Source organism: Rhincodon typus, chromosome 34 (genome assembly GCF_021869965.1).
Source record: "Rhincodon typus isolate 14 chromosome 34, sRhiTyp1.1, whole genome shotgun sequence".
Lineage (NCBI taxonomy): Eukaryota > Metazoa > Chordata > Chondrichthyes > Orectolobiformes > Rhincodontidae > Rhincodon > Rhincodon typus.
The window spans coordinates 1,729,512-1,742,031 of NC_063365.1; the positions used below are offsets into that span (position 1 = coordinate 1,729,512).

The 12,520-nt window shown below is 42.3% G+C and overlaps 1 protein-coding gene across 1 annotated transcript in view; it reads right to left on the bottom strand.

Moving 5' to 3' along the window:
- The window catches only part of pik3ap1 (phosphoinositide-3-kinase adaptor protein 1), a 143,787-nt gene that overhangs the window by 41,118 nt on the left and 90,149 nt on the right, over positions 1-12,520 (bottom strand). Inside the window, exons 5-6 of the mRNA XM_020528231.2 lie at positions 6,292-6,434; positions 320-452 (exon numbers count right to left, since the gene is read on the bottom strand). Coding sequence (XP_020383820.2) covers positions 320-452; positions 6,292-6,434 — 276 coding nt within the window. The remainder of the gene's footprint in view (positions 1-319; positions 453-6,291; positions 6,435-12,520) is intronic.

Sequence of the window (12,520 nt, forward strand, 5' to 3'; positions counted from 1 at the left end):
TCTGTCTTTCAATTTTATTCTTTCACTGAATGTGCTTGTTGTCAGAAAGGCCAGTAAATTATAGCTCATCCTAATGGAGCCATTAAGGCCGGGACTGCTGTGTCTGGGTTCACTACGCCGACCCTCACCCTGTGATACGAACAATAGCCGGCGGTGGAAATGGGGGAGGGGGACGGGAATTCTGGAACTGGGTCTGGCCACTATTTTTAAAGCCCACCCAATTCCATTCCAACATGGTCAGAGGCATTAGAATCCAACTTCCAGAGTCCAACTCATCACATGGACCATCAGGGGTCTGGGAATAACTTCAAATACTCACTCGTCGATAGATCATCCTCTTCTAACTGGTTAATTCCAAATATGTGCAATCCATTAGCTGGCATGTTTCTCCTCAGTGACTCTGTCAGTAGTTTATCCAGTGTTTCTCTGTTATACGGTACAATATGGAAAGCCTGTGGTCAGGAAGCACAAAGGGATTTATACTTCAGAGATGCATCAGTGATAGGGGTTAGTCATTTACAGTTGTTCCTTTTTCTTATTCTTTTATGGAATTTGAGCATTTGTTGCCCATCCCTTATTGCCCTTGGAATCCCTATTTCACAGGTTAAAGAGTCAACCACGTTGCTATGGGTCTGGGAGTCATGTGTAGGCCAGACCAGGTAAGAATGGGAGTTTCCTTCCCTGAAGGAAGTTAGGGAACAGATGGGTATTTACAACAATCAACAATGGTTTTATGGTCATCATTAAACCTTAATTCAAGATTTTTACTGAATTCAAATTCCATCTTCTGCCATGGCAGAGATTTGAACCCGGGTCCCCAGAACGTTACATGGGTTGCGGGATTAATACACTAGCCATAATACTACTACTCCCCAAATGTTTTGTATTTAAGGAAAATAACATCTGTCATCCGAACTGACATGCCAAATGGTGCAATGCTGGTGTGGATCAGATTGTTGTGGTAAATTCAGAGGTTTTATAATTCGGATTTTTACAGAATCCTTGGGTTGAACTTTTCCTGCAGAAAACATGGGATTAGCCATTCATCCCTCAAATCTGTGCTAGCCTTTGTCTCCATTTGAGTAAACTCATTTTCAATCCCCTGTTTGTTCCTCTTTGTTATGCTACTTTGTCAAATAAGCATTGAGATTGTTGGCACAAAAACTGTTTAGATTTCAAACTGAATCAGCTTAAAAATTTAATCCGAAATCAGGAAGGAAACATTGGGGTAGTGGTAACCAATGTTCCCTCAAGTGGGAGGTTCGGTGCACAACAACTGGAAAATAACTCTGCGGAGAAACAATTAGAAGGAGCATGGTGGTAACATCACTGGACGAATACACCAGAGGCCCAGACTTGTGTTGTGGAGAGAAACTAGTTCAAATCCTACCATGGCAACTGATGACATCCAAATTCCGTTCTGAAATCTGGAAATCTTAAATCAGTAATGGTGACCACAAGAATTGCCAAAACACAAGGAATCATTTTAAAACTAAACTTGTTGCAACCAACTGAGGGGAGTGGGCTGAATAACCAAGCACAGCCTTTCATACTTCCACATTTGAGGATTGTTGGTTTGAGGAATCCCAGCTGGAACCATAGTAGATTGGGGAATCTTGTCCAAGGACTGGTCCTAACAAGTAATACCCAGAGTGACACCGTATGCAATATACTCACAAAACACTGCACTACAGTAAAAATTTACAAGAAAAGTCGATTGTTAGACATCATTAAGAAAGGAATTAAATCTGTTGAATGGTCAATCATATTGAGGAATGAAAGAAGGAGGCCATTCAGCCCCCAACCTGTTTAGTTAGATCATGGCTGATGTGCATCTTAACTCCATCTCCCTGTTTCTGTTCTTCATCTCTTAACACATTTGCTTAACTAAAATCCATTCTTCTAGATTTTGAAATTTTCTATTGATTTAGTCTCAAAAGATATTGGGCTAAAGAGTTCCAGATTCTCACTACTCCTTGCATCACACAGTGTTTCCTGACATTAACCTGAACAGTTGAACTTCACATTGAAGGTTATGTCTCATTGATCTGGACTTCCCCAACAAAGGTTCTCTCTATCTTCCCTTTCAAATAATTTCATTATCATTAGCACTGCAATTGGATCGTCCCTTAATCTTCTATACTCAATGGATATTTTCCTCAAAAGTATATTTTATCCATATTGCTTGTATAATAAATACTTGACAAATCATTTGCACTAATAGAATTAACAGCAAAATCCAACTTGGTTTTGTACAACACGTTCCTCACTTTTGTTATTCAATACAACAGCGACAGCCTTAATATTTACAATATACATTCCATGTTAGATGCTTAGCTCAAGGGCAAAACATTTCAAATGTAAAATTACAGAAAAGTGTGATAGAAATAAATGTTTCTCCCTGCACCATGTTCCACTCTGAACTGTTTCAAAGCAATTTCAGTACTCATGATCTTCACAGTGTATGTTCAAACAGCCCAAGGGGTTCTACAGTTTCCAGTCCCTTGGTGTGTTGTGGCTGGAGGCCTGATGCAGCAACCTTTCCCTACAGCACCTTTGTGACACCTGCCTCAAGCTTTAGTACATTCTTCAACACATAGTCCTGCACTTTGGTCTATCTCTACCTACAATTTAGCGATTTTAGCCTGGTACCATCCTGGTGAATGTGTACTGTCTGTTTCCATGGTCACTGAATCCATCCCACAGTATGATGCCCAGAACCCACTGCAGTCTGACTAGAAATGTACACTCTTATACCATAACTTCCACTCCATAGCATTCTTGTTCTTGGCTAACATTCCAGTAAACTTTTCAATTATTATTTGTGTCTGTTCACCAACATTAGTACTTGAATCCCTAAATCTCTCACCATTTCCACTCCTCACCATTTAGAAAACCTTCTTCTTAGGGCATACATTTCTGAGACCCAAAGTGAATGATTTCACACTTGCCCACACTGAACCATTGAGGAAGTTCTGACCAGCAAGCCCATCCTTGCTCTCAAAGATCAGAAACAATAGAAAGAAGATTGTAGAACGGTGTGGAAGCAGGCCATTCGACCCATCAAGTCCATACCAACCCTCTGAAGAGCAGCCTGCCCAGGCCCATTGCCCCTATGCTATTCCTGCAAACCTGCATTTCCCATGGCTAACCCACCTTGCCTGCACATCTCTGGACACTATGAGCAATTTAGCACGGTCAATCCATCTAACTGCACATCTTTGGACTGTGAGAGGAAACCAAAGCACCTGGAAGAAACCCACGCAGACATGAGGAGAATGTGCAAACTCCACACAGACAGTTGCCCGGGGGTGGAAATGAACCCAGCTCCCTGGTGCTGTGAGGCAGCAGTGCTAACCACTGAGCCACCATGCTGCCTAAGGATGGAAGAACATCCACTGCCAAATTGAAATTAATGGAGCAAGAAATTCTAAAACCCTGAAAATACAAGTAATATGAGCAGGAATTGACCATTCAGCCAAATGGAGCCTGCTCTGTTGTTCTGTACAATCTTGGCTGACTTTGAGCATCCAGTCCACTTTCCCACTCACTCCCTACGTCCCTTGATTCCTGAAAGACCAAACATTGGTCAAGTCCAGCCTTAAAAATATTCAATAATGGTATGTTCTCAACACTTCGGAATAGACAATTCCAAAGATTCACAATCCTTTGAGCTGTTTATTTCTTCTCCTATCAGGCCTAAATGATTGGTGTCTAATCCTGACACTGTGCCCCTTGTTGGAGGAACCATCTCTCACCATCTACTTTGTCAATCCCCTTCAGAATCTTTTAAATAGAACAAAAAATTGCAGATGCTGGAAATCTACAACAAAAACAGAGGCTGCAGCAGGAATTCAGCCAAGAGTGGCAGCATCAGGAGAGAAAACAGAGTTAATGTCAGGGACAACAAGGTGCAGGGCTGGATGAACACAGCAGGCCAAGCAGCATCATAGGAGCAGAGAGGCTGACCCTCATACTTATTATATAATATGTATAATTGGCAATATTACTGCCCTTTTCAAATCCAAACTTTATTGTGACCCTGGGAGGAGTGAGATAAGGAAATTCAGGTCACTCTTCCTAATTGGATTTTAACACAACACCAAAGACACCAACAGCAGTTCGGATATATTACTCTAAGGATTAACCTCCCTGGCTCTCTCAATAATCGCTCAGATTAGACACTTCCTCTCTCTACTTCCTTGGCTGGTACTTCCCCTTTTGTAAGGCTACATTGCTATTTCCATTTCTTCTCTTCCTTTATTCTAACTTCAACAGCAAGCTCCTGTAACCACAGACTCCTACACAGAACTTCATTATCAGAGCCAGCCATAGACACCCAATCACAAGTTTGTTCTTTTGCCTTTCTCTCGAATTTTATATCAAGGTAACAGAGTTCATTTCTGACATCCAGAGTCTGTGTCTGCTCCCAGGTCCAACATAGCCACAGACTAAGATACAGAGTAAAGCTGTCTCTGCACTGTTCCCATCAAACACTCCCAGAACAGCAACAGCGTAAGGTTAGATACAAAGTAAAGCTCCTCTTACACTTTAAATTAAAAGTAAAGCTCCCTCTTTACTGTTCCCCATCAAATATTCCCAACCCAGAGACAGCACCAATTTAGACATTGAGTGAAGTTCCCTCTACTCTTTTAAACTGAAATTAACCTGTCCCATTATACCTTTCTAGGACAGGTATAGCATGGGGTTAGAAAGAGAGAAAAGCTTCCTCTATATTATCCCCTAGGACAGCTACAGAACAGAGTTAGATACAGTGTATATCACCCTCTAGACTGTCCCCATCAAAGATTCCCAGGGCAGGTACTGCACAGGGTTAGATACAGAGTATATTTTCCTCTACTCTTTTAAACTAAAAGTAAAGCTCTCTCTATGCTATCCCCATCCGTCACTCCCAGGACAGGTACAGCACAGAGTCAGACACAGGGTTAATCTCCCTCCAGTCTTTTAAGTTGAAAGTAAAGCTCCCTCTTGTTTCAAACTCAAAGTAAAGCTGACTTTACACTATCCCCATCAAACACTCCCAGTTCAGGTACAGCATAGGGTTAGGTACAGAGTAAAGCTTCCTTTACACTGTCCCCCATCAAACACTCCCAGGACAGGTACAGCACAGGGTTTACTTATACAGTAAAGCTCCCTCTGCACTATCTATTTAACACTCCAGGTGAAGTTGCAGCTCAGGTTAACTGGAAAGGTTCCTCTACAATGTCACAATCTCACATGACACTACCGAATCAATGTTATATTTTTTCCATGCCCCTCACTGAGTTCCTCAATCTCATTGCAAATTTGGGGAAATTTTGTTTTAAATTTCAGACCCTTACAGCCACAAGGTCTTGAGATTTTGTTCTAAAACTCTAAACTCTAAACAATAGATTTGAACCTAAAACCAAGGAAAGCAGGTTTATTTACACATCAGCAAGCCAATGTCAGTGGGTCAAACTACAAATACATGGTTACTTCCTTCCTCCCTTCTCGATACCAGTTTGCAGATGCCAAACTATAAATTCAACCAATCGTAGTCATTGCCCTGTCTAACAACATGTTCTATCTAATCACAGTCTGTTAAACAACAGACTCTGTCGAAACAAATCTCAGTGCATTCAGCTTTTACTTTTATGATAATATTCTAATGACACTGCCCATCTCAATTTCTGATAAGTGAGTTAATCTTTGGACCATAAACTGATACAGAATATAAAAGAAGGCTGTTTGGCTGGGCTTTCTAATTAGCCCTGTTCCCCTGCAATTATTTAATTATTTATCCAGCTCCCTTTTGAAGTAATTTCAATTTCCTTCTAATAATCTTTCAAATAGTGCATTTCATTATGTAAGTACACGCCATACTAAAGTAAAATTCTCATCCCAGCTTTTGGTTGTTTTACTTTAAATCTGTGTTTTTGATTCTTCTGCCTATCAGGAACAATTTCACTTTACCTATTCTGGATGTTTTCTAATTCAACCTGTTCGGAAATATTATTACACACCTTTGAAGCTGATGGGACTTGAACCCAGGCCTCCTGGTCCAGAGGTAGGGACATTACTATGCAGCACCAGAGTCCCTCAATCAAACTGATCAGCATTGAACCTGTACTAAATCCCCACTCAACTTTCTCCACTTGTGCAAATTGACACCTGCTTTGCTAATCATTCAACATAAGCCCCACACTCTCCAGTCAATCTTCATTGCACCCTCTTCTTCTTGGGATAGAGTTGATTTTGGAACTTGCTGGAACCAGTTTACAGGTGTTGTAGAAATGTTAACCCACTTGCCTGGCACATAAATTCCACAGGATTGACAGCATTCCTCAGGAGGTTTTCAATTTCTTCCATGTCAGTGTAGTAAACTAGAGTTGCCGAGCTTACTTTCAAATCCCCTGAGTATATAGTGAGTGTAATCAATCCTGAAGGCATGTCTGTGAAACATAAGGCAGAGGTGTTAGATATTCCATCATTGAAAATACCCTCACATGCTTTAACAATCAGATCAGCCATGATGTTAACAAATGGCAGAACAGACTTGAGGGGCCAAATGGCCTTTTCCTGTTCCTAACTTGAATGCTCACATATTCAGCAGACCTTTCTGCTAATCCATTGTAATTTTGAGATTTGGGTGTTTACTAATTTTGGATGAGATCACAATTCCTCTGAACCGGAATGTACTCGCCGGTCATTCATGGCAGAATCCCTTACATTTACCAAATAGATTTATTTGCATAAGAAAACAGGGCATTTTCTTAGTCAGAATTGAGCAGGAATTTGGGGAGGGTGGCTAGTGGCGATACATGGGGAAGCACAGGAAGAATGTTCTGAGGAGCTGGAATTACCATGAAGATGGTAATTTGGAGCTGCACCCACACATGGCTGTGGGCAGACACTGGACTAGTGGAAGTTCAACAGGGAGTTGGAGGGAAGTTGGCTAATGACGACAGTAGTTGCAAAGTCCAATGAAAACAATAACTCAGGGAAGCTGGTGTCCGACAATGTCATAGAGTCATAGAGATCTACAGCAAAGAAAAAGGGCCTACCGAGCCTATGATTTTTCTGATGAAGGGTCTAGACCCGAAACGTCAGCTTTCCTACTCCTCTGATGCTGCTTGGCCTGCTGTGTTCATCCAGCTCTACACCTTGTTACCTCAGATTCTCTAGCATTGGCAGTTCCTACTATCTCTGTAATAATTTTAACCCCCCCTACTGAGTCTATGTTAGTCAAAAACAACTATCTAACTATTCTAATCTCATTTTCCAAAATTTAGCCTGTAACTTTGTTTACCTTGGCATCCAAGTGCACATCTTAAATGTTATGAGGGTTTCTGTCTCTACCATCTTTCATGCAGTGAGTTCCAGACTCCCATGACCCTCTGGATGACAAAGGTTTTTCCTCACATCTCCCCTAAACCTTCTGCCCCTTAACTTTAAATCTAGGACCTCTTATCATTGATCCCTCCATCTAGGAGAAAAGTTTCTTCCTGTCTACCCTCATAATTAATACATCTTAGATGTCACCTTTCAATTTCCTCTGCTCTAAGGTAAACAATACCAGTCTGTTCAAAGTATGGAGCTGGAGGAACACAGCACGCCAGGCCGCATCACAGGAACAGGAAAGCTGACGTTTTGGGTCAAACCCTTCAGAAATCATTTCTTCAGAAAAGAAGGGTCCCGACCCAAAACCCCAGCTTTCCTGTTCCTCTGATGCTGCCTGGCCTGCTGTGTTCCTCCAGCTCCACACTTTGTTATCTCTGACTCCAGCATCTCAGTTCTTGATTTACCAGTCTATACAAGCTCTCTTTATAACTGAAACACTTGCTGCAAGGAATGAGCTGGAGTTCAGAGCTGGTTGACAGTCCCATTCCTTCTCACTTTGTCAATGTAAATCCCAGCTTGATAAAGAACAGACTGTAAGTGGCTTGGCTAGTGCATGAGAAATGTATTGCAAATGGTTTCATGATTCGTGCTAACGAATGAATGAAAAGTTTGAAAAAAAATGAGACATTTGTTTACTTGACTTAATGTCAGTTATTCATTCCTTATTGGTGTTTTTGATTCATTCCTTTTTATGATGTGATCATCAGTCCTTTCAAAGGAGTTACACACAAAATTGCCACCTCACACATCACATTAGAAAAATGGGGAGTTAAGAGTCTAATGATGACCATGAATCCATTGTCAATTTCGGGAAAACCCATCTGGTTCACTATGTCCTTTAGGGAAGGAAATTGCTATCCTTACCCGGTCTGGCCTACATGTGACCCCAGACCCACAGCAATATGATTGACTCTTAACTGCCCTCTGGGCAATTAGGGATGAGTAATAAACACCGCTGAGCCAGCGATGCCCTCTTCCCATGAATGAATAAAGAAAAAATATCTCCAACCATCAGTGGGCAGAAGGCAAAGATTGGGGATTGGTAGAAATAGGATCTTAAATGATAAAAAAAAACAAATAAACATCTCCAAAAGTGAATAAACAGGCTAATATTGAAAAAAACAGCGCTCAAACCAAGAAAAAGTTTCCACCATGGAAACTGGTGAAATTTTAAGTTAAACTAAAACATCTGGAATTGAATTCTAATCTCAGTGTTGGTGAGTGTAAAACAATTGTCAATTGTTGTAAAGTCCTATCCAGTTCACCGATGTCTTTTAGGGAAGGAAATCTGCTGTCCTTAATTGGTCTTGGCTGCGTATGACTCCAGATCTACAGCAATGTGATGATTCTTAACTAGCCTCTGAAATCCACTGAAGTTAGCCACTCTGTTCAAGGGCAATTAGGGTTGGGCATCAAATACCAGCCCAGCAAGTGACACCCACATCCCAGGGTTGTTGTCGTGGGTGATTTTAACTTCCCATATATTGACTGGGACTCACTTAATGCTTGGGGCGAGGATGGGGCAGAGTTTGTACGGAGCATCCAGGAGGGCTTCTTGAAACAGTATGTAGATAGTCCAACTAGGAAAGGGGCTGTACTGGACCTAGTACTGGGGAATGAGCCTGGCCAGGTGGTTGACGCCTCAGTAGGGGAGCAGCTCGGGAACAGTGATCACAATTCAGTAAGCATTAAGGTACTGATGGATAAAGATAGGTGTAGTTGTCAGGTGAAGGTGCTAAATTGGGGAAAGGCTAATTACAATAATATTAGGTAGGAACTGAAGAATGTAGATTGGAGGCAGATGTTTGAGGCCAAATCAACATCTAGTATATGGGAGGCTTTCAAGTGTAAGTTGCTGGGAACTCAGGTCCAGCACGATCCTGTAAGGATGAAGGATAAGTGTGGCAAGTTTAGGGAATCTTGGATAACAAGAGATATTGTGAGCATAATTAAAAAGAAAAAGGAGGCATTTATCAAGGCTAGGAGGCTGGGAACACACAAAGCAAGGGTGGAATACAAGGAAAATCGAAAGAAACTTAAGCAAAGAGTCAGGAGGGCTAAAAGGGTTCATGAAAAGACATCGGCCAACAGGATTAAGGAAAATCCCAAAGCTTTTTATACATATATAAGGAGCAATAAGGTTGGCCCATTCAAGGACAGGGAAGGGAATTTATGTGTGGAGCCAGAGGAAATGGGTAAGGTATTAAATAAGTACTTTGCATCAGTATTCACCAAAGAGAAGGACTTGGTGGATGATGAGTCTGGGGAAGGATGTGTAGATAGTTTGGGTTATGTTGAGATCAAAATGGAGGAGGTATTGGGGGTCTTGAAAAACATTAAGGTAGACAAGTCCCCAGGACCTGATGGGATATAACCCAGAATACTGAGAGAGGCAAGGGAGGAAATTGCTGGGACCTTGAGGGAAATCTTTATATCCTTACTGGTCCTAGAGGATTAGAGAATAGCCAATGTTGTTCCTTTGTTTAAGAAGGGTGGCAAAGATAATCCAGCTAATTACAGGCCGGTGAGCCTTACGTCAGTGGTAGGGAAATTATTGGAGAGGATTCTTCGAGACAAGATTTACTCCCACTTGGAAATAAGTGGGCAACCTGCTCCTATGATGCTGCTTGGCCTGCTGTGTTCATCCAGCTCTGCACCTTGTTGTCATGGTTTTGTGAAGGGTAGGTTGTATCTCACTAACTTGGTTGAGTTTTTCTGAGGAAGTGACGAAGATGATCAATGAGGGTAAGACAGTTGATGTTGTCTACGTGGACTTCAGTAAGGCCTTTGACAAGGTCCCTCATGGCAGGCTGATACAGAAGTTAAAGTTGCATGGGGTCAGAGGTGAGCTTGCAAGATGGATAAAAAACTAGCTCGGTCGTAGAAGACAGAGGATAGCAGTGGAAGGATGCGTTTCTGAATGGAGAGCTGTGACTATTGGCATTCCTCAGGGATCAGTGTTGGGACCTTTGCTATTTGTAATATATATAAATGATGTGGAGGAAAATGTAACTGGTCTGATTAGTAAGTTTGCCGATATCACAAAGGTTGGTGGAATTGCGGATAGTGATGAGGACCATCAAAGGATATAGCAGGATATAGATCGGTTGGTGACTTGGGCAGAGAAATGGCAGATGGAGTTTCATCTGGAAAAATGTGAGGTAATGCATTTTGGAAGGCCTAATCCAGACGGAAAATTTGCGGTAAATGGCAGAACCTTTAAGAGTACTGATAGGCAGAGGGATCTGGGTGTACAGGTACACAGGTCACTGAAAGTGGCAATGCAGGTAGAGAAGGTAGTCAACAAGGCATATGGCATGCTTTCCTTCATCGGCCGGGGCAATGAGTTTAAAAATTGGCGGTAATGTTGCAACTTTATAGAACCTTAGTTAGGCCATATTTGGGATATTGGTTTCAATTCTGGTCGCTACACTACCAGAAGGATGTGGTGGCTTTGGAGAGGGTTAAAAAAAATTACCAGGATGCTGCCTGGTATGGAGGGCATTAGCTAGTGAGCAGAGGTTGGAGAAACTTGGGTTGTTCTCACTGGAATGACGGAGGTTGAGGGGCAACCTGATAGAGGTCTACAAGATTATGAAGGGCATGGACAGAGTGGACAGTCAGAAGCTTTTTCCGAGGGTGGAAGAGTCAGTTACTAGGGGCCATAGGTTTAAGGTGCGAGGGGCAAGGTTTAAAGGTGATGCACGAAGCAAGTTTTTTTACACAGATGGTAGTGGGTGCCTGGAATTCGTTGCTGGGGGAGGTAGTAGAAGCAGATATAATAGTAACCTTTAAAGGGCGTCTTGACAAATACATGAATAGGATGGGAATGGAGGGATACGGGTCCCGGAAGGGTAGGGGGTTTTAATGTTGGAGGGCCGAAGGGCCTGTTCCTGTGTTGTAATTTCTTTTGATTAAAAAAGATGCAGTTTGAATGCAGCAGCTACAAGTGCATTACCTGAATAAACAATTGGCAACTGTCAGACTTTCAAGAAATCCTGCCGAGTAGTGAAGTTATAAACAAACAGTATGGGTTTGCGAGAGGGAATTGCTGGTGAACAATCTCTTTAAATTCTCTTTGAGGGCAGTAGATTGTGTAACTCCTGTTTATAGAGTTTTACTGGAGTGTCTAGAACAGGCTAAGGCCCTTATGGAACCTTATTCAACCAAATCATCAGAAACTGATTGCAGAATGGGAAGCAGAAAACCCAAGATTGGTTTATGATCCATGGAGGGGCCTTAGCTGAGAAGAGCTAAATGTTGGGTATGAAATGAAGGGAGTGAAGGTTCTTTTGCTCGAGGAGTACCTAAAAACAATTTACTGTTGTGTCCCAGCACCTATCTTCACCCACTTTGTACTGTTCCAGGAAGTGGTGCTAACCCAGACGAACAGGGAGAAGGGAATTCCCTCCCAAGGGCATTGTGAACAGCAGTTCAAGAAGGCAGATCACCACAACCTTCTCATGGACAACTAAGGATGGGCAATGTTTAGCTCACAAGCCAGTGGTATCCACATCCTATGATGAGAATGAAAAACAAAGAAACCCACTGTGGACCTGGATCCTGGTCCATGTCCTATTGCCATCTAGTTGTTGTAGGCATGGGAGGAGAGACATGTCACCTTCAATCACATGGAGAAAGAAACAAGGACCAGGTGGTAAGGCTGGGTTAGGCCTCACTGTCCATATTTTCTGCCCATTTCGATAAGAACCACGTCTGATTTTGGACAGTCTCATGGAGGAGAATCCTGACCTAAGTCTGCTGCGATTCTGAGCAAAGAACAACAAACAAGAATTGCAGGTGCCAAAAATCTGAAACAAAAGCTGGACATGACAGAAAGCTGGCAAGTTCAATTCACAGCCTGGCTATGGGATTTGGTTAGCCCAGTTGGATGGATGGCTGGTTTGCAATATAGAGTGACGCCAACAGCGTGTGTTCACTTCCAGCACTGGCCAAAGTTACCATGAAGGACTCTCCTTCTCAACCTCTTCCCTCACCTGAGGTTTGATGACCCTCAGGTTAAACCACCACTAGCCCTCTCTGTCCAATGAGAGAACAGCCCTCTGGTCGGGTAAGAATGTGGCAAATTTCCAGAATTGATTTTGGCTCCCTTTGTTTGACTCAAAAACAACTTATC